Consider the following 22,132-nt stretch of genomic DNA (forward strand, 5'->3'; position numbering starts at 1 on the left):
AGAAACTGTGACACAGAAAAGACAGGAAATAAAGAAATTATGACACAATAATAATAAACAATAAAACATGCGTACAACTGCATGCCTGATAATGGTTAAACAAATACTTAGAATCGTAAAATGTAAGTAATTTTTGACGCGGTAAAGGATGTACTTTTTTCTTGACAACAACTCTTAAAAACTCCGACTGTCCCTGAAGGACGCATCACACACAGCAGCCCCACAATCCCTTGCGCTTCCTTTTCCAGCAGCGCCTCCGATCATGGCGGACGTGGTTGCGGAGCAGGTATCGGACCAGAAAACAGTCCCGGACCGGGAGCTGAACGGGGAGGCGGAGGACAGGGAAGACGCCGACCCGGTGGAGGAGACGGCGAAAAAGAAGAAGAAAAAGAAGAAGAAGAACAAGTCTGCGACGGCAGGTGAGGCTGCTCCGAGCGGTTCCATGCTACGGCTAACAGAGCTGCGTCAAGGCGGCCACAGTTAGCGACGCCCATACCGGAAACCACGGGATGTTTCTTTTAAAAATAAAGGAGCAGGCCTTTCGGTTGCGGAAAAGGACATTGATTTTTACTGTGTTACCGAGCAGCACATTAATCGTGAACTTTTGTCATTGTGACCGGGGAGTTGTTACTGTTCCACTGCATAAAAAAACGTGGATTGCTCTTGTGAGTTTGCCACAAAGAAAAAAACACCACTTATAATTGACAAATTAAAGAATAATATTTTCACGAAGATAGGACACAATGACTTGGTACTGACTGCCTGCTTTAGAGACTATTTTCTAAATGCGATGTAGATAAATAAGGCATCACTAATAACCTGGAGCAGGATTACACGTATCATCATTATCATTCTTACATGAGGACAAAAGTTGGAGCACGGTGCAGTTGTTTTAGTCCTTGGTCCTTGTTTGTAGAGGAGATGTTGGAGTTTATCATGAGTAATAGACTTAAAAGTCTTGACATCCACATGCAGATTAGCTGACACGGCATTTCCCCATTGTTGTCACAAATTGCACACATATCCCGATGCTTTTTTTTATTTTTTTAATCAAAATTGGTCAAATCAAATACCAAACTTTCCCAAAATAAATATCCTAAATTCTGAGACTCCGTCGTCGGTCAAGAATATAATGGGATGTTTCCATTATGATTTTGCATAAGGGCATTGCCGAAATAAGTGTAACAGAATTTGTCTCTTTGAAAACAAATGTCCCACAAATAGATAAATGGCAAACTGCATAAGGATTTCCGTACTATCCTAGTGTGACGCTGCCTTTAAAGATCGTGTTGTAAGCTCACGGAGGAATGCGGCGGGTTGACTCTTTTGTCAGTCGTGTTTTGAAAGTCCTGCCGGAAGCGCAGCGGCGGTGCCGTGTCTAGCCTGACGGTGATCCTCATTAGCCATGCGGGGCTGAGCGGTGTGGACTGCGAGGGCCTCGCGAAACACGCCGGGCTTTGGTCAGAACCACGTCCAGGAGCAGTGACATTGAACACAGTCCGTGCTCGGAGCAGGTCCCTGCGTATTTTGAGCGAAAACGCAATAATCTTGTCAGCTAAGCCGCTTCTTTTAGACACCGCTTTTCCTCGCCGACTGCGAAGAGCCGCAGCCAAGTTTTCCTGTTTAGTAATTCCCCATTTGCCAGAGTTATTATATAAGGAAAGATGATTTTTAAAATAATAACAATAATAATAATACTAAGTAAACCACGTTAAACAGTAGGAACTCGATCCGGTCGATTTTATCCCCATGCACTTCAAACCAAACCAAATGTGGATGTACTTCATTGATCCCCGGAGGGAAATTGTCATGTCACAGCAGACTGAGAATAGAAATGAGGATTAAAATTCAAACCACAACTGCAGAATTGCAGACCTGCAGAGTCAGATATTGAATAACAACACACGATATCACAAACAGCGTCAATCGGAAATACAGTAGAGAAAAAAAAAACTGAAAGATGAGGCAGGGTTTGGGCTGAAGGGGGGGAAAAAAAATGTTTAGTCATGACAGAACATTGGCTTTGAAAAAATGAAGGTTGACCAGCCGGACTGTTAATTAATTATGGGGGTTCAACGAAAAGCCTTGTGGATTCATCATAACAGTGAAAGATTAAAGTTAAAATAAAAGTTTGTTGGTGGGTCATCCACATGCAGAACTTCCTAGAAGATTGTACTGATTTAAGGTTAAGTAATGTCTTTTTGCACGAGCTGTGTTCCTCCCAGATTTTAAGAATAAACCGGCATATCATTTTCTCTTCATTCTGAATTTTCTCACTTGAGCTGCTGTGAATATATATTTTAAGAGACCCGCTCCAGGACATGGACACGAACGTAAGGGCGGCTGACTCGGCCTTGTTTTTTTGCTGATTCTGAAACGTGACTCCTGTACATCCATAATGGTTGGTCAGAGTACCTGCCACTCCGAGCAAGCGGTATTTAACGTGCCCAAAGGAAACTTGGAAAAGATTTTGTAATTATTGTGAGAATCAGTGACTAATTTTTCTACCAATTCTACCACTGTTGTTACCAAGTTTTATCTCCTCAGCAAATCATGTATAATTTACGTTGCTGCTGAGGGTTTGGCTGTGTCCTGTAGAGTTTCACGTCTTTGAAGGACACGCAGGCGGCCCGTGGGATCGGTATCGGGGCTAAAGCTGATGGCGGAGGGGTTATCGGCCAGGCGTGACCGAGCCACATTAAATGCAGTTTGTTTGTTTCGTTGTCAGTGTAATTATAAAATTCCCCATTTCCCCTATCAGTGATATTTATCACGTCACATCAAATTTCTAACAGTTTTATACTTTTTACATTTTTAGTGAATTTCTTTGTCTGTATTTCATGTCTGTTGCTGTCTTTTATTTGCTTTTTCTCTCTTTTACTTTGAAGCACTCTGCTCTTGAAAGTCACTTATATAAGTTGCCGTATAGCTGCTTATATAAACAAACCTGCTTTCGTACTTACCAACTCTGTTTTTAGCTCCCTGGCCTCTGTTACCTTAAATAAAATTGTTCCAAATGAGTTCCCTGCAGTGTAGTATGAAGGTTTTAAATTTGGGAGAAAGAGTACTGGTATGGGATCGGTTCTCTGAATTGGCAGATGTTCGTAGTTGAGATATTTTAATCGTTATCAGGAGAGAAAAATTCAAATCAGCGTAGCTCTGATTTTTGAATGTATTGTTTTCTTTTCTTACATTCTTCATTCATTCTTAGCTGCTGTGATCATACTTTTAAGAGACCTACTCTAAGCGATGATGCCAGTCTAAGAATGAATGGTTTTAGCTCTTGTTACACCACTTTAGTCCCCTTTTTTTTTTTTGTTTCTGCCGCTTCCTGCTGATACCCAACATTTCGGCCGCAGCTACTTGATCACTTTCAGGACTGTGTGCGTGTGCTGGCTGGTGATGATCTCGTTGCTGCTGCAGGCGCTGAGGCGGAGGCAGATGGGGTGGCCGAAGTGACCAAACAGCTGGAGAAGCAGGCGGTAGAAGACAAGGAGAAGGAGGAGGATGGCGAGGAAGGTGACTGTCGCAACCACCTGTAACGCAGTTGTAACACAACGCATGTTAGCGTTACACTTGGTAGTTGGTGTAACAACAGTATCTTCCCTTGCATAGATGGAGATGATGGCGAAAACGCGGCAGGGAAAAAGAAGAAGAAGAAAAAGAAGAAGAAAGGACGTGAGTTGACGACATTTATTATATCTGAAAAATATTACCGTGTTATCTTTGGCATCGTGCCGGATTCAAACCCTCAACGAGAGACCTCAGTTTTGTCAGACTGATGGATGTTTTTCTCTTTTCCTCTCAGCCAAATCTCAGACTGATCCCCCGTCTGTGCCCATCTGTGAGTTATACCCAAACGGGGTATTCCCCATCGGACAGGAGTGCGAATACCCCGCCTCACAGGATGGGTAAGAAGAACATAAACGCACCGCTCACACGTACACCTCTCCAGTATTTTGGCAGCTGAGTTAGTTTCCTAGTTCATCAGTCCCGTTGGACGTAAAGGAGGTTGGTGTTCCTGCTGGTGTTGCTCCTCAACCCAGTGTCTTCAGAAGACATCGTTTGTTTTCTTGGGCGTTTTCTTGAACTTTTGTGAAAACCTTGCAGCTCTCTGCAGCACCTCACTCTGTGCTTCTGCGCGGATAAACTCATCGACCCTGGTCGGGAGATAATCCCCAGATGAAGAGTCAGGAGATTTGTTGTTATGTTGGAAAACCGGTTACAGTCTGCAGCGTGAACATGTTTAGTTTCACTGCTGACTGTCCAAAATGGGCGGCCTTTTTCATCTGTAACAGAGCAGCCTTCTCGCCCCGAGGCCCGTAATAAACACGCCTGACTGTTGTTGCGTTTTGTCTCCCAGTCGCAGCGCGGCGTGGCGTACGACCAGCGACGAGAAGCGGGTGCTGGATAAGGCCAACGAGGAGGTGTGGAACGACTTCAGACAGGCAGCCGAGGCCCACAGACAGGTTCGCCAACACGTCCGCAGCTTCCTCAAGCCCGGCATGACCATGATCGAAATCTGGTGAGGAGGCCTTTATCGCCGTGATTCAGTTCATCAGCCTGATTTTAAATGTGTATAAAGTGAAAGTTGAGGTTTGCAACCTGCGAGGCGGAGGAGTGGGAGGGAGAGACTTGAGACTTGATGGATATCGCACAAGGTGAAAGGGACAGGTGCACGTGGGTGTTTCTAAAAACAACCCCAAGTTTTTGTTGTTCTAGTTTGGATTGTTGTTTTTGGCCCACGTATCAGCATGGTCAGCAGTTGGAGCCGCAGCAGTGGCTGTGACACACAACTCATTTGCAATGCAAACAAATATAGCCTTTAAAAAAAAAAAAAAAAAAAAAAGCGAGGCTCAAGTTGAAGTCTGCGGCATAACTCACTGAATCCATGGCAACATTATACTTCCTGTTTACATGCCCAGAAGGCACCCAAATTATAAGATAAAGAATAATGATAGGAGTTACTAGATGTAGTCTTTGTTTAAAAATCCCTGAACTAGACAAGGCGGTTGTTTATACATCCAGTGTTGGACGCCGTGTTCAGACCTGGATGCCAGGATGCTGATTTCCTCTGCTGAATAGTATTTTATCTCCGGTTTATTCTTCTCATTTCGGTCACCTCGCGTTTCCCTCCCCTCTCCCCAGCGAGCGGCTGGAGGACTGTTCTCGCAAGCTGATAAAGGAGAATAGGCTGAACGCCGGCCTGGCCTTCCCCACCGGCTGCTCCTTGAACCATTGTGCTGCCCACTACACTCCCAACGCCGGCGACGCCACCGTCCTGCAGTACGACGACGTCTGCAAGATCGACTTCGGCACGCACATCAACGGTACGGCGTGCATCGAGCGCTGCTTCGGTCACATCTGGCGCTGATGTTGTAAAGCGGTGCATTCAGGGCCCACTCTGTATCCGTAATGGAAAGTCAGGGTGGCTGCCACTGTAAGCAAGAAGCAATGAATGTCCAAGTTCCTGCTACAATACACTCAGTGTTCTCCCTTTTGCTTTTTTTAATCAGAGTAATGATCAGCTGCTCATTTTCTTTGAGAACTATCCAGTGTTTTTATGAGTTTTATCTTAACAACTCATTTATAATTTATATTATTGCTGTAATAGGTTTCTTTTTTCCTCCCAAGCAAGTTTCAAGGCTTTTCTGGTTAATTTTCTTCCTGTGCGGGAATGAATAGATCAGTGGCTGCCTGAAAGATGGGACAGATAGATACATTCAAGAAATTAGAAGGGCGGCAAAATTACTTGCAAAATGGTTGGTTGAGTATGGAGGATAATTTTACCAAGAATTAAAATTGAAAGGGGAAAAAGGACCGTTAAAAGAAGGGGGCAAATAAACTGCTGCTTTTTAACATGAAATTATGGTGTGATCAATCTAAATAGTAAATTATCATAAGTAATAGTTTTTCTGCCATTGTATCTTTTAAATTAATTCTGGGTGAAACTTCCTCCATAGCTTTGAAGTGACGTGCACATGATTTACAGTAATAGGCCTCCACAGCTGCTGTGGCCTGAAATCGTAGGCTCCCTTCTTGTTTCTGTCCCTCGACTCCAAATGAAAGTGATGAGCTCAGATGCTTAAATATCAATCGAAATGTTTCAGATGTAATAAATGTTGGTCGGTTTTAGAAAACGTTCTCCTTAATGGGGTTTTCTTGCTGTTGATTCGACAGCCTCAGAAAACAAAACTCATCTTGGAAATACATCAGCTAAAAGACCCTAATGGATGTTCCCTTTTCTTCTGGTGTCTGTCTGCAGGGCGAATCATCGACTGTGCCTTCACCGTCACATTTAACCCAAAGTATGACAAGCTGCTGGAGGCTGTGAGAGACGCCACCAATACTGGAATCAAAGTAGGACTATATATGTGTTTATACATATAAACCCACGCAGACGTAAACACGCCTCACTTGTTTGATCTGTACCGAGCCTGCAGCTGATGATTTCCTGTTTGTCGCAGAACGCCGGCATTGATGTGCGCCTGTGTGATGTCGGAGAGGCGATTCAAGAGGTGATGGAGTCCTACGAGGTGGAGCTTGATGGCAAAACATATCAAGGTACGGTCTCAGGTGAAAACACTGCACACGCCGCCGTGACCACGGGCGGAAACTACGCCTCGTATACGGTTTTCATGTTCCAACCCCAGATATTTACAGACCCCTTTGTTTCTGTTGCGCTGCATCTGAAATGTGGTGTTATGAAGATGTTTTTAAACTGCTTTTCCTCAGATGCTGTGTATTACAAGTAAACAAACAAACCAAAAAAAAAAATTCACCCGCACGTTCCACAAAGCAACTATTCACCAAACTCCATATAACAGTGGATAACTAGTGGATTCCTAGGATTTAAGACCGCAGTGTGTACAGTTTATTAAGAAAAAACAAAGACAGATTTGTTAAACATGTAGCAACCAAATACAATTTTACATTTGCAGAATGGTGACGCTTTGACGTCTCCCCACAACTTTCATAGTTTACATCAAAATTTACAACGTTAAGTGACAATTTTCATTCTGACATCAGGTTTTATAGCATTTTCTATGAAGTCTGTCGAAGGCAGCTTTAATTAATTAATTCAAATGTTTTCCAGTGCTTGAGGGATGTAAAAAAAAAACCTGTAATCTGATCTTAATTTTTTTTTTTCCATTTTCCTACAAGTACTGAAAAGATCCCAAATGTAGGACTAGCGTATCGTAATGTTGATCAACTTTACATGAAGTACTTTGCTTACTTTAAAGTTTAATAAAATTCACATAATTCTGGCCAGTAGGTTGCAACTGTTTTAGTCATTGATTTCAGTTCACGCAGTACATCTAGAAAAAACAAAAACTGTCCTTTTTTTAAATTTGTGAAACTTGCTTCTTGTTTTCCAGTGAAGCCAATCCGAAACCTGAACGGTCATTCAATCGGTCAGTACAGAATACACGCTGGAAAGACCGTGCCCATCGTTAAAGGAGGGGAGGCCACGAGAATGGAGGTGAGTTCCTTAAGAGCGTCATTCTCTCAGCTCGTCTCACTGACACTGTCGGCTGTTTGTTTGGTGCATTTATCCGCACGATAGCTTCGCGGTGAGATGGGTTAAAGTCTCTTATTGCATAAAGACGTGAGACGCAAGAATAATTTTACCATAAAGTCACAGGCCATCATTTAAATTACTGTGTATGTTTGGCATATTACGGCCAAATATCTTGCGTATTCAAGAGCTGTGTAGCTGTCAGACAGTAAAAAGCTAAAAGTAACTAGATGAAAGACCATTTATAGCCTGAATCCTTGGTCATTTGCAGTCGCCCTGTTGATCGATGGTGTACTTTTTTACCCTGCAGGAGGGAGAGGTTTATGCCATCGAGACATTCGGCAGCACAGGTAAAGGCGTGGTCCACGATGACATGGAGTGCTCTCATTATATGAAAAACTTTGACGTTGGCCACGTCCCCATCAGGTAAATGTTTATCCGACTTCACAATGCATCCTTGTACAGAGCGTGAATTAATTCCAGTCTCACAAGACACGCAGCTGTTCATTCAAGTTCATGTATTGTTGACCTATTAACTTGTTGACAGTCTGATACAACACCCGAGGATTAATCAATGTTTTCTTTTGATTATCCATTATCCCTTAGCACCTGATTTTTATATTTTGTGTTTCTTTGATGTCCGGTAGGTATAAAAGTGCATTAATCCATTTAGAAATAATATAAACGAGGCAGATTTACAACTCCAGCTATTGCCTCTAAATTTAAATAAGAAAAACCAAAAAAAAAGTCCTGGAAAATGTGCAATTTTTACGTTTACACTGTAAATAAATGTGTTGCGTCCGCCTCTCGCCCGGCGTCACCTCGGGATTGGCTCCCATTTAACCCGCGGTCTGGGAAATGCTCCAAAATCACGGATGCTTCCTTCCTCTCCAGGCTGCCCAGAGCGAAGCACCTGCTGAACGTGATCAACGAGAACTTCGGCACGTTGGCGTTCTGCCGACGCTGGCTGGACCGCCTGGGCGAGAGCAAGTACCTGATGGCCCTGAAGAACCTGTGCGACCTGGGCATCGTGGACCCCTACCCTCCGCTCTGCGACACCAAGGGCTGCTACACCGCTCAGTTCGAGCACACCATCCTGCTCAGGCCCACCTGCAAGGAGGTGGTGAGCCGGGGAGACGACTACTGACACCCCCAACCCTGCGACCAGACCACAACCCAGAACCCTCCCGCCCCACCAACACCCCCAACCACCACCACCCAGCACCTCCAGACCCTGTTAGCAACTCCTCTTTCAGAGAAATGGCAGAAAAGAGCTTGTAACACAGGAAGCGGTTGTCTCAGAGCAGCAGTGAATGATGCCAAATGCTACTGTATTCTACCTAAAATGCACCACTCACAGCTTGAAAGGAAGACGGACTGGCTTTCTGAGTTTTCTGTCATCTTACCACAGCTAAAGAAATCGTAAACAAGCCAACATGTTTTTTGTTGGAGGAAGCAGTGTAGTTCTCCTCAATGTCCTGTGGACCTCATTTTACAAAGAATAAAAAAGGTAACTGTTAAACAGTTCAAAACGTTGACGCTGAATTTAGTGCAACCCCAGTACTCATACAGATGGTGAGGGTGGGAAACCCCTTGATTACACGCCCCCCCCCTCTCCCCTCCCCGGCCTTTCATTTTCAAAGTTTCTCTGGCTCCGCTCTGAACCTCCAGTACTTTAGGGCTTGAGTTAAATTAAGCACAAATGCTACTGATGGGGTTTAATAGGTGTTCAGGCCTGTGCATGGCCAGAAAACTCTGCAAACAGACAATTCCTAACACACAAAGCCCGGGGACGCCGTAGTAACAAACACCATCTTCATACAGACACCGTGCATCTGCAGCTGTATGTTTGGCTTCTTCTGTCGCTACGGGGGGCACTCTGCAGTCACTTTCTTTGGTATTTGTAAAATATCTTTGAAATGGCTGCTGCCACTGTGTGTTCCCAATTAAAAATGCTTCATTTTGAACTCCCTGAAAATGTTTTTGTAAGAAAAAAAAAAGATGATTAAAATAATTTTGCTCATTGCGGGCCGTCCTCCTCTGATGTCTCCTGTCACAGGACAAGAACTCTAATCTGGCTAAACAGTATATCGACGTTATTATCTAGACTAGAGCTGAAAGACGGGTCAAATTACAGAACATCAATAGAAAACAAATTTGATGAAGTTTTGTGGGTTTTTTTTTTTTTTTTTAAGGAAATGTTAATTTTGGGAGAAATAGCCAGATTAAGGATCAATACCTCATATCTGTCCGTTAAATATTAATTTATTTTTAGGAGCTTCTGTGTGTTAATCAGATTCAGGCTTAATTTAACATTGCCAGAGTTGGTATTTTCATGTCAGAGTTGCGGTGACTTGAGCAGTTCAGATTCAGGTAGTGGTGGGAGAAGTACTCAGATCCTTGACTTAAGTAAAAGCAGCAATATTGCAGTGCAGATATAACTCTATTACGAGTAAAAGTTCTGCGTTCAAAATCTTACTACACGTATGTGTTAGCATCAAAATATACTCAAGGAACCAAAAGTAAAGGTAGTGTTTATGCAGAACGTCACTGGTTTAACTTGGAGCAGGCTGGGAACAGCTGGACTGGCTCTGACCAAAAAAAACCGAAAATTGACATTTTCATATTTTGGTTTTGGTGTGTGTTAATTAGTGAGATTTAGAGTTGCTGCTAGGATTTTGCTACCATTAGATACAACCAGGTTCTAGCTGTTGCCCTGAAATGTTTCTACTTTTTATGCTAAGTAAGCTAACTGGCTGCTAGCTTGGCTAGTTAGCTTCACACTTGACAGGCAGGTTTGAACGTGGACTCGGTCTTATAATTACTTTTTGCCCATTGAAAGATAACATTTGCAAATTTTGGGCTACATAGATAAAATTTACTTGATATTCTTCCCATACAAAATGAGGAAAAAAAGCAAGAACTGGCATCTTTTGTAGAAAAATGAAAAAATATTCTCATTTATTGAGGTAATTTTCTCTAGAAAAAAAATTGAGGTAACAATTTGCATAGTATAACTTCCATAAATTTACACACACATCCATGGAGTAGTAACCAAAATGCCAACAAACAATGTGTCACAATGTTTGACAATGAAGGAAAAACAAGATGAAGTGTGCTTTGAATTTCCCTCTGATGAATAAATCCAGAGGGAACATGATTGAGGTGGAGATTTTTTTTTTTTTTGTACAACTTTCTCCAGTATGGAGATAAATATCACAATCTGTATACATTGCAGAAATCCTGTTAAATCTGGATATTTTACCGAACAGATGGTAAATAAAACAGTTATGTACACATACAGTACACACACACACGTACTTTACTGGCGAAAAGTGAAATCTGTCATATCTGCTGGTGGTGTTGAACAATTAGCGGTCGTATAAAACTTTTAAAAACAGTCAATGGCCTCTTTTCTAGAGCCTCTGAGAAGGATTGTATAAAAATACATTCATAATCTAAACGCTGGTTTGTGTGGGATTGCAGCTGTGCAGAATCCACGTTGCTGAATTGATTAAAAACTATAAAAATATATATGTTTTTCTCAACAAAAGGGCACTTTTCTGGTACACCAGCGTGTCTCCGGTTGGTTCGGCCTCTGAAGACAAATACATTCTGGAGCAGAGAGGTGGCAGCCTTTAGCCAAAAATTACCCTTTGGAATCGTCTCTTCACCCCTCAATCAATCATAAAAGGAAGAAGAAAGAAAAAAAAGTTCAACTGTTTTGGAAATGCTGAGAGGTTTTTCCAAACATTCCCCCAAGGCTTTGGCTTGAGGTCTGCCTTTTTTTTTTCCTGACAGACCCAGGAATACTTCAGAGTGAAATAAAACTTCCTGTCCTCCTCGTGTACAGATCTGTAGCTATGAACCAACACTGAGTCTGAGTAAAAAAACAATGCTGATGACCTATTCTGTAGTAATTAGTGCATTTCTGGCAGGAAAATGGTTAAATACAGCCATGTTGTTAACACCTATCAAAACCTTTACCTGTTTAGAACACAGGGAGGCCATTTACTAGTAAGTGAATGACATTTTAAAACCCTACATCCAGTTCTGTGTTGACTATCTAAAGTGACTGAGAAACATTTCAGTTGATTTAAAAAACGAACAGCATTTCAACAATCAACAAGCCACCGACGCAGGTAGGCAGACACGTGAATACACCTGTATGACCTGTAGAGGACACTTGTATGTAGTCTTGCCCAGCCCGAGTCCGTTGGCTGCTACTGAGACACATCTTGGCTGATACTCTCTTCTTTATAATAAAAATACAACTGTACACAAAACACAAACAAATCACCATTTTTTTTTAAAAATACCTACATATAAACACCATATACAAGAAGTTCACAAAGCAGAACCAGGTTTTAAAAAGGAGTCCTCCTCCTCTTTTTTTTTTCTTTCCTTATTTAGAAAAATAGACTAAAAAGACCCATCCTCCCAGGATATAAAATGCCCAAAGAAAGAGGGAAGAGGGAAAGAGCAATAGGTGGGGCTGTGCTGATATCGTCTCGCTGAGTGGTCAGGCTGCAGCGGAGGAGGAGGGCTTCGGGGGATCGTGGTCCTATAGCGGCCGGTCTTTGTCCTGAGTTACTCGCTGTGTGTAGAAGAGGATGTAGGCCTGAGCTCGGCAGACCTCCTCCACTGAACACACGTTCAGCTTAGAGTCATTACAGTGAACCCAGAAGCCTGCAGGGGAAGTCGAACACAATTTAATATGAAGGCAGTTGTAGCGGAAAAGAGAAGCCAGGCTGGATCAGCTCGAATGAAGGGGAATCCTCAATAGTTGGATTAATATACTTATTTAATCATAGTGGGCTTAAAGGGGCAGTCCACCAATTTTACACAAAGATCAGTTTACTCAACTACTAACCAGCCTGTGAAAACAGCTGTATATCTTCTGTGGCTCTGAATTATGCAAATAGTACGTAGCACTGTTTTGCGGAGCTTGACGCATAGTTAGGGACTAAAGAAAAGGACATCTCGGCCTCTGGTCGCTGTAGTACCACTTCAGTTTGAGAGTCAGCTGCCAAAACGCTCTGGAGTTGAAGTGGAGCTGAAGCCAAGAGCAAACATGGTTGTCGTGAAAGATCATGTGAATTTGACTTGTTTCTTGGATTAAATTGATTGCTGTTTGGCCGCCGGCTCAAGTGTCTGACGTTGGAGTGTCCTTGAACACCCCAATAGGGGGAGTTTTGAAAACAATCCCGGACTTCTTTTCAAAAATTGGTCGGAAAAAACGGCTGCTGGTTAATAAGCTAAAGTGTGTAAAAATCAGTGGTTTGGTTGTTTAACGAAATGAATGAAGGCAGCGCTGAAATGTTGGCACTTAAACATCAACATAATTCACAATTCAACAGAACCACAAATGAAAGCCTCCAAAATGACCATGAAGTAACACCCCTCAAACGGTTTTGACAATAACTACACTTTATAACCGCCATGACTTGACTTTTTATATCTACTGCATTAGTTTTAGCTAGGTGAACCCAATGAGTCCACAAACTGTGGCAAAAAAAATCTAAACCATCTTTTGACAAAAAAAGCTGAGAAAAAATGTTCACTGTGATAGAAAGCCTAACTCAAGTCTGCTAATTGACGTCTATAACATGCTGAAAGGGTTGGAGTAAATGAATAAATATATATGAATAAATATAGATAAGTATTTGCTGAAACTGCTGGCACGGTTGGAGAGAATGAAGAAAAACAATTCAGACCCTGTCCAGTTAATGTCTGTATTAACCGTTTCTATAATCATCAATCAAGGCGCCAGGTTTCAAAATTCCCTCTCCGGTTTCACCGTGAGCGCATAGAGCATTGTTGGTGAGAAATAAATTAAGTTGATCCATCAAATAAAACGGGGGGTTTCTGATTTGTGTGGACGTCTCACACCTGATGGGAATTCTCAGTACGAACCTAAGTACAGGCCTTCACAAACCCTCCTCAGTTAAATCCTGCTGTCCTCTCTACTCACCTCCTTCTGTGTTGTAGCAGTAGCTAGTGTAGTGGCCAGAGCCGAAGCCCTTCCCGTGATGCATCACCACGGCGGAGAGTTCATAGAGGAAGTGCTTGGGCCGCGGCGAGCCTGCGGAGCTCGGGCTGCTGGGACTGGAGCAGGGCACACCTTTGGGCGAGGGCTCCCGGCAGCAGTAGGGCTCCATGTTGAGAAGCTGGTCGAAGCTGACGTGGACTCCGATCTTCTCCCGGTGGTTCCGCCCAGACCACCTGAGGACAGGGAGAGACAGTCAAACACTGAGCTACTGGTCCGCATCACAGCAGTCCTCCTAAGATTCAATACAGCTGGTCCGTAGGAACAAAAATGATTAATAAAGAAAAAACATTTTAACAAGAATATATTCAGTCTACAACCACTGCATGGTCATAGTGTGCAAATAAAGGAAATCTGCACATGGTAAACTTTACATGGACTAAAAAAAATCCATGTCTTGTTTAGCCCTGTTGTTTTTGATGATTTATAAACCCAGAGTTTAGACAGTTTGTCAGCTCATGGGGTTTGTTTTTTGTGGTTTACCCTCAATCTTTCAACTTTAATCCAAACATGAAAATCGCAGTTGTTGAGTTTTCGCAGAATGGCCCTATGAAAATCCCAACTCTGTTGCTCTTCACTTTGAATTCTATGGCAATATAAAGAAACACACAACAATTTGATTTTACCGGAGCCTTTAATTAGTACTATTTGCTTATGTTGTTCATCCAGCTACTAACATGGCACGACATCAATTTTCATATAAAAACGGCCCCCAACTTTGTAATGATCAGTGTTTTTTTTGTTGACCCCGTCGGTCGTCCCTGCAGGGATTAATAAAAGTTGCAGTAAATTGAATGAGTCAGGCAGCGGATTGACTGGTGTAACGTCATCTTACCTGAAGCGTTTGAGGTGAAGCCGCAGGACCTGAGGCAGTTTGTGGACCATAAGCTGTTTCTGTGCTTCGGTCAGGATGACCGGTTTGGAGGAGGTCCGCCGTCGAGCAGCTGCAAACGAGTGGAGAGAGTTGACAGGAAATACAAACATTACAACCCGAGTGTCGTCTCAGCTTTGCTGCATTTTTGTGACCGGTGGCTATGCGAGCTGCCTCGCTCAGCAAAGACTCCGTTTTAAAATGAAAACACTAATGTTGCACAACATCGGAGAGGGTGAAACAGTAGATCTGATATATCTGCTATATCGAGAAAAATAATTAGAGAAACAATCATGTAACAACTATTCTATTCCATTCCCTTTATCCAGATAATGACTTGCAGAGTTTTAAATTCTACTTTAGAACCTGTGCATATTTTCTATGACTGCAAATATTAATTCAATATTATCAGGGATTTCTCCAAGGTAATATCTTCACACCTTTATCAACACCTATCTTAGTTGGTATGGGGTATTTTGTCGATCCAGACGCATACCACGTAAACAGGGCCCAGGAAATACAGTTTTTGGAACACAAGCCAAAACAAGCTACTAGATTACCCTCTGGCCATTATTGTTTTCTTCAAATTAAACTGGTTAAAAACTGATTTCAATCAGACTATTTGAATACTATTAAGTACTTGGCCACAACACGTTCCACCCCACCCAGCCTTTCTGCATGTGCCGTGCCCCATTGCAAATGACAATGTGTGTTTGGATACAGCGTCATTATCTGTGCACATATGACTTACGGCTTTGTGTATGGCATTACAACCACACCATCGAAAATAGGGGATTTTGGGGCAACTGTGTAGCCTAATGCTAAAGACATGCACTGTGTAATCGAAATGACCACTGTTTCCAGCCAGGTCCATTCGCTGCGTGTCTCTTTCTCTTGCCGTTTTTTCAGTATCTACTACCTCTATCACTAAATGGTAAAAAGCCTAATAATAACAATCTCAGAAAAAGGGGAAAGTTATAATTTAATTCAGCGCCACATAAGTTGGCTTTTAACTTATTGATGTAACACCACAATTATTTTTTTCCAACCTTGGTGTTTAAAGTCTTCCAAGTAACCATGATGTGCTGCACTCAAAAGCAACCTTGGATCTTTATGGCATTTTACCCCTTTGTTCTCTTTTCTATTTTCACTGTTGTTCCACTCTAACAACAGTGAACACTCTAGGCCACACCAGTAGTCAAAAAGGAAAAATGTCCATTTCAGTTCTTTCCTCTCCAATATTGCTTAACAAACGTTCAGGAAGTAGAATATTTAATTGGGAAAGGAACAGAAGAGAGACCTTGCCAACGTCTGAATTTGAGATTCATATCAATCCCTGGTGTAAATATGTTTGTATCAATGTGAAATATCTGAGATAAACCTCAAAAGATCAAGTGTGTGTGCATGTTTACATGATTTAACTCACAGTTACACTGGTCACAGGCATAGATGTTTCCCTCCAGCGCTTCAGTCTCTGTGAACTTGGCCAGCATTTCCGTCAAATGGCATGAAGCCTGTGCAGCCGACTCCCTGCTATTACTGTGATACCGCTCAGGGAACTCCAGAGAAAGATCCCAGAAAGGCTCCACAGTGTTGGAGCGATGGTCACACGCCAGGCACGTAACCTGCACGTGAGAGTGAGGAAAATAAAGAGACGAGCAGATCACAAGAGATGGGTAATATTTGTCTAAATATTTGTCTTGTAACTGTCCTGGCCATCCTGTTAGCTCTGTCTTGTCTCTTTATACAGTCTCAAAACTGTAAAAAGTAAAATGCAAAGTGGTGATTTGCTTTCATACACAACACAATCTTCAACTGAAACACTTTAGGGAATAGTGATCACTGCCATTGACAGAGGGCAAAAGCAGTATGAATCAGTGGTGTATTTAACGGCCACAGGGCCGAGATACCCCAAAACCCTTGCAGACACACAGCCCTCTATTCAGCATGAGCAGGTGTCACAGTGTGTGCACAGCCTCTACAAGTAGATACTAATCTCTCGTCCCCACGCTAACTCTCCACATACCCAACAACCTCTTCTATCAATTACTTGAAATGATGCTGAACTTTGTCTATCTTGATGTCCATGAGTCCAAATGTTGTCATTTTAATCAGCTGATCCTGTCCTGTCTATAAGTGCAAAACCAGGAGCCACAAAAAACCTTAAGCACATAAACAAGAAATAAGTAATTTTTTTTTATTTAGAAATGAGTCCTGTCACTTATTTTGGGGAAAATTAAGTGGAACCATAACATTTTTAATTTGGGACTACCCCACTAGAGCTGAGACATCCCAGATGAAGAAAATACGAACATTTCCCACTAAAAGGTAGTTTTTTATATAAGTGGAAAATCTTCTTTATTCTGCTCTTGTTTGTGTGCTTTAGTGTAATTTTGAGAACAGTTTTGTCAAGCAATTACAGTGAACAGATTTTTTTTTTAAAAACAGAACATTTCCAAATTTGCAACTCAAGGATCACAGGTGAAACTGATTAAGATAATATTTATAAAACAATAGACTTAAATAATGATCAGCAAGCAAAATTTGGAAAAGAATTAATAAAGAAAATAAAAGCAATAAAACCATAACCAACAGTATGAAATCAGTCCAAGTCAAACCTTAACAATATACTAAAATTTTAAGATTCATGTCAATGTTGGAAGCTTAACCTCAATTTAAGGATTTAAACTGATAAAAAAAAATCCATCAAGACCAATTTAATCTGATTTATTGATCAGTGATTCACATCAGCAAGAGCTCGAGATGGCTGTCGAGCTATTAATGCAACCCATGTGTGTGGGCAGGTCTGAGTGGGTGGATGTTTGCATGCACCATGAGTAAGGCAGATGAAGCTTATAATGACTGCTGCCTTACTCAGTGGTTGTTATGTAAAGGTAATTACATGTGTGTGCGCGCATGTGTGTGTGTGTGTGTGTTTCATACCTGGCTAAGAAGCTGGCCATGGAAGATGGTGTTGACCACACTGAGCACCTGCTTGATGAGTCGTTTCTGTGGAACTCCTGCAGTGGTTGTGTGCTTGCCGGTGCTCTCCAGCTCGTGCTGCACCTTGTCCAGCAGCTCACACAAGAACTCCTGAGCATCCTGCTGAGCGTAGCCCCTGAACGCCGGGATCAGCTGCCACACCGAGTGGAGCATAGCAAAAGGCGATACCAGCGCCCACTTGCCAGACCACATAACCTGGAACAAGGTGTGCAGCTCATGGCAAAGAGAAATGTGCTTTGAGCTGGGCTCTTTGGGTTGTATCAGCTCCATGCTGCGGGCCCGTGATGCCCCGCCACTTAGCCCTGCCCCAGAGCCTGAGCTGGTGTGGAGTCCCTTTCTCTGGGACAGAGGGGACTGGGACGAGGCCTTCCCTGCCAGTTGGCCGTGGACGGCAGATGCCAGTAGCTCCAGTGCCTGGGTAAGATCCAGGCGCAGAAAGCACTCCCTGAAGACATGTAGGTGGCTCAGCACCTGCAGGATGGAGTTCATGTAACAGGTGTTACCTAAATTCCTCAGGCCCGTCACTCCAGGAGTGACTGTGGGACGCCGCTTAAAGGGTGAACCACCCTGTTTTGTACTCTGCTTGCGGCGGACAGGTGTTTGGGCAGTACGGGGGGTTGCTGAGGGCGTTTTGGGTTTAGATTTGGTGGTAGAAGAACGGCTCCGGGGCTTGGGAGTTGGTTGGACCTTTTTCGTCCGTCTAGCTTTTTTGGGGGTAGCAGTGGCAGGGCTTTGAGTCCGTGGCCTGCGGGTGAGAGTTGGAGGCACAGAGGTTTTCGCCTTGTTGCGTGCCCTCCGAGATGGTGTTGTGACTGCTGCATCTGCAACTCTCTGGCTCTTCCGACGCAAACGGCGACTCTTCCTCATAGGAGCATTCTCCAGTTCCTCCTGTAGCTGCCTCTTTAGAGCCCGCCTCCTCTCCCTCGCCTCCCTTTTCTGCTCCTCCTCTTCCTCCCTCTTTCTCTCTTCCTCCTCCCTCTTTTGTCCGCATTCAGTCAGTCCAAACCAGAAGCGAAAGACACGCCCCATAAGCGACCTGCGGCGATGCCAGAGGGCAGTAAACATCCTGTCCTCATCTCTCAGCTGCAGCTCACGGGCACCGGATGGCATTAGGGCATCAGGGACAGCGCTAGCAGAGCGGAGGGTGCGCCCACTGCGGGTGGTAACCTCATAGCGCTGGCTCTGGATGGCGCTGAGCGTACTACGAAGCAGCTTGAGGTCTCCGGTGGCGTTATCATTCAGGACATAGTCATCACACAAGTAACAAAAAACGTAAAGTTCATTAACCTCCATAGCCAGCGGGTGGCGCTGCTGCTGGAAGTGCTGCAGAGCATGTTCTTCAATGTAGCGCCCGCATGCCACATGAGCACAACCGAGGCAGGCCCATATGGACTCGCTGGTGTTGCAGTCGACGCAGTGCCACTTCTGGGGGTTGAGGATGGAGTGATCTGGGGCAAGCCGCAGCCGCCCCACATGCTTGCACCTGTCCATTACACACCCCTGCCCGCCGAGCTGGCTGGCTGTGTCAGTCAATAACTGACCGTCTGTGTGTGAGTCTGTGTGTGTGTCAGCGTTTCACACTGGCTTCATATCACCATGGTGATCATGGTGAGCTGAGAAATGGGACCCTCCCAGGGCATGATGGTGTCTAGAGGGGAGAGAGAACAGGTCTGGTTAGTTAAGGTGAATAGATGGAATAAGAAAGCAGGTAAAGTGAAATTGAAAATAACCTGATCTTCAAAATAGCTAAATTGAAAAAATATTTTCATCATTATTTGTAGTCCTCTTCTTACAATTATTTACCTTTACAAGCAAAAAATATACTTGCAGAAAAACACATTTGGTGTTTTTACCTGTCATATTGACATTCTGTTCTTTTCCTTGAAACATATCACACCACACAATAAAATTATCTCAGAGTCACTACATCGGACTTCCAGTGACTGTTTTATGAGGTCATAGCTACACACAGTAAACTGTGGCAAACTGCCAGGTGGCAAGCAGGCTGTAATATTTCCCAACAGTAACATGGGCCAACAATAAAAAAAAACCCAGACTGATAATCATGACCATACCGAGTGTTGCCAGACACTTCCACTCAAAAACAGAAAAGTGTTTCAACAAACCTGAATGTGAAAACAGCAACATGACAAACCTTGTTCCCGATTAGTCAACAAGAAAAAAAAGCCTCAGTGGACACACTGAAAGTAGACGGGATGATTTTACAGGGATATGACCATATTTTCCTCTATCAAAGCTTACTAATGTGAGGGACAGCTAATAAGCAGCACAGAAGCTCCAGGATATGCCTTGTGATGAAATGCAAGTCTTTGGTTTTTTTTCAAGGCTCTAACTTTGGGGGAGTTGTTCAAAAACCCTGATTGAACTGAAGTACAACTCATTAGTCAAAGACATGAGGAACAACAAAACTCAACCCAAACCCCAACAATCAGATTCCACGCAATCTCCTCTGGTTTCTTTACACATCCCTGGGGGTTGGTTTACCACAGCTGACAAAGTGGGGATCCTTGAGTGGGCTGAGCCCTATCAACCCCCACACTGTGGTCAAAGCAGTAGGATTATCCAACAAAAAGGGGACTGGTCTCTAACCTCAAAAATGTCTAGAACTGTATATATGTGCTGTTTAATGATTTTATTAAACGTGTTTAAAAAGCCAAACCAGTGTGACTCAAAGCCTTCAAGTCAAAGTAGGCGTTTGCTTATCAGTTATATTGTGGGAGGGGGCGTGTTTATTCAGAAAGTGTTGATCAGATTGTGCTGCTAAGAGTGTCTGCAGCCACTGTGATATAAATAAAATCTCACTGCTGTCAAGGATCCAATACAGACCCCACTGAGTTGATATCCGCATATCTTGCTAAATCGCAGAGAATGAAATCCTCCAATGCTGACCCTCCAGGTGGTATCGTGATAAGCAATAAACATGCATTAACGTGGTAACTTTGCTGTCACTCTTGTCAGCAACTTCAGTGAAGATTTTCCCCCATTATAAGTTACAGCAATCTCCACATAGCTTTAGGGACAATGCCACTGACTTGATATGTACAAGGAGTGGCGTCTAATAAAGCAAAAAAAATGCGAAGACTCTTGGGAGACCTGCTCCAGAGTTCGTAATGACACTGAAGTTCTATCAGCCGCTTAGCGCGCTTTGCCTGGTTTGTCCTTGTGACTGCATGGGCTCAAGTGGCTGTACACCGCACAGCTTCACAGTAACTGACTAAATAAGCCACGACAAAAAACACCCACAGCCAATGCAGCCGTTACACAAACTGCAAAACGAGACACATTATAAGTTTTGTCGAAACAGCTCAACTTTAAAAGGCACCACTCCACAGCTAAGGTTAGCTAGGTATGGCTAACGTGTAATTGATACATCTATAAGGAGTTGCTATTACAAAATACTAAAATCAAACACAAAGAAAATATAAACTGTTATAAAAAGCCGTAAATTAAATGTCTAATATAGCTTAAAATGCAAGTAGAGCATACACAAACAAGTGTCGCTTATGCTGGCCCTACCGTTTTAATTGTATTTATTCAGGAGATCAGAGAGCCCTAGCTAACATTAGCCCAGCATGCTAGTTAGCATTAGCCAGCCAGGCTAACAGCGATAATCCTAACAAGTTCGTGCGTTAGCCGGAGGTCAGCTCCCAGAGTCAGGCTCGGCTTCCAAAAAAAAAAAAAAAAAAAACCCAACCTGCCGGGTGTGTTCAAACGACAACAAATGTACCATCATCTCCACTGTCAGACATGTGTTAGGGAAGCCTCCGTGTAGAAAGAAAACACCGTACCGAGCCCTCTCCTTCACGGCAGCAACTCCTCTGTTTCTAAAATGATCGCCATCTTGTCAGTCCCAGTCGCGTGGTGTTGGCTCGAGCGCGTCCGCGATACGTGACGTAGTAGTAGTAGTAGTTGTTGTTGTTGTTGTTGTTGTTGTTGTTGTTGTTGTTGTTGTCGCTGATGATGAAGACGATTACATATCTTCCATTAAAACAACAACATAATAAAACAAAGAGAATGACGCTGTCGTTCCACAGCCTTCGGTTGCGTTTGATATCATTAGTTCAGTGTTTGTTTTTATTGTACTTTAAGTGATTTGTCATGTGTTTAGTAGCCCTGCAAGTTGGTGCACTACTACAAGTAGTGCTCTTGGTTTTACTGTATGAGGGACAGTGGCGGAGAAAGTACTCTTAATCTTATACTGAAAGAATAACGCTGCTTGACATTCTACATTTTTCCTGTTGTCAGCAAAATCCCTTTAAAAAAAAAGACCCAAACTATCAAATAAATAATAACAATATCTAATAACAACGATTAATAATAACAACAACTAAAATAACAATAAAAAGTACTGCCTGTGTACATCTTGTTCCACTGTGCCACAGGGCTCCATTGTTGTGCAAAAACTACTGACAATTCATCAGTGAGCCAAACCCTTTGCACTCGTGTTCCTTTATTACAATAAACATGGGTATCGTGGGTTTATTTTTGACTCAATGTGAGGACTCACAAGCAATTCCAAATGTGTGTTTATCCATAGCTCAAATTAGCTCAAAATGCACAATTTATTTCACGTTTGAGCAACACTTGCCAAAACCCACAGCGACCAGCTGTTTTAGGAAATTTCTGGGCCTTAAAAAAAAAAAAGTGAAATTATATATTTATGACCCAT

The 22,132-nt window shown here is 43.0% G+C and overlaps 2 protein-coding genes across 7 annotated transcripts; one reads left to right on the forward strand and one right to left on the reverse strand.

Annotated features, from left to right (window-relative positions):
- The first annotated feature begins 218 nt into the window (after positions 1-218).
- On the forward strand, positions 219-9,491 carry LOC120798301 (methionine aminopeptidase 2-like). The gene is made up of 11 exons (XM_040142513.1): positions 219-419; positions 3,424-3,519; positions 3,616-3,678; positions 3,809-3,911; positions 4,364-4,525; positions 5,149-5,330; positions 6,266-6,360; positions 6,468-6,564; positions 7,380-7,483; positions 7,830-7,945; positions 8,414-9,491. Exons 1-11 carry the CDS (start codon positions 263-265, stop codon positions 8,664-8,666), a joined length of 1,428 nt encoding a protein of 475 aa, XP_039998447.1. The 5' UTR covers positions 219-262; the 3' UTR covers positions 8,667-9,491.
- Positions 9,492-10,691: 1,200 nt separating this feature from the next.
- On the reverse strand, positions 10,692-21,337 carry usp44 (ubiquitin specific peptidase 44). Of its 6 annotated transcripts, none has more exons than XM_040142491.1 (6): positions 21,158-21,312; positions 17,383-19,090; positions 15,866-16,064; positions 14,404-14,512; positions 13,494-13,744; positions 10,692-12,208 (listed from the first exon to the last, which is right to left on the reverse strand). In XM_040142491.1, exons 2-6 carry the CDS (start codon positions 18,931-18,933, stop codon positions 12,084-12,086), a joined length of 2,235 nt encoding a protein of 744 aa, XP_039998425.1. In that variant the 5' UTR covers positions 18,934-19,090; positions 21,158-21,312; the 3' UTR covers positions 10,692-12,083. The 6 variants fall into 6 exon arrangements, with proteins under 6 accessions (XP_039998425.1, XP_039998408.1, XP_039998398.1 ...); XM_040142474.1 differs by lacking the exon at positions 10,692-12,208 and adding an exon at positions 12,217-12,575 and having other exon boundaries at positions 21,252-21,337; XM_040142464.1 differs by lacking the exon at positions 10,692-12,208 and adding an exon at positions 12,217-12,575 and having other exon boundaries at positions 21,191-21,312.
- Between the last annotated feature and the right edge of the window lie 795 nt (positions 21,338-22,132).

This window comes from Xiphias gladius, chromosome 2 (assembly GCF_016859285.1).
Source record: "Xiphias gladius isolate SHS-SW01 ecotype Sanya breed wild chromosome 2, ASM1685928v1, whole genome shotgun sequence".
In the NCBI taxonomy this organism is placed as follows: Eukaryota; Metazoa; Chordata; class Actinopteri; order Istiophoriformes; family Xiphiidae; genus Xiphias; species Xiphias gladius.

Excerpts from the sequence above, each read along its gene's own strand:
- usp44 (XM_040142474.1), bottom strand. The coding sequence starts at position 18,933 with ATGGACAGGTGCAAGCATGTGGGGCGGCTGCGGCTTGCCCCAGATCAC. Across the intron at positions 14,513-15,865 it reads TGCCTGTGACCAGTGTAACT|CTGCTCGACGGCGGACCTCC; the intron begins GTGAGTTAAATC and ends ACTCGTTTGCAG. Across the intron at positions 12,576-13,493 it reads CTGCTACAACACAGAAGGAG|CTCCACTTCAACTCCAGAGC; the intron begins GTGAGTAGAGAG and ends TCTTGGCTTCAG.
- LOC120798301 (XM_040142513.1), top strand. The coding sequence starts at position 263 with ATGGCGGACGTGGTTGCGGAGCAGGTATCGGACCAGAAAACAGTCCCG. Across the intron at positions 3,912-4,363 it reads TACCCCGCCTCACAGGATGG|TCGCAGCGCGGCGTGGCGTA; the intron begins GTAAGAAGAACA and ends TTTGTCTCCCAG. Across the intron at positions 5,331-6,265 it reads CTTCGGCACGCACATCAACG|GGCGAATCATCGACTGTGCC; the intron begins GTACGGCGTGCA and ends GTCTGTCTGCAG.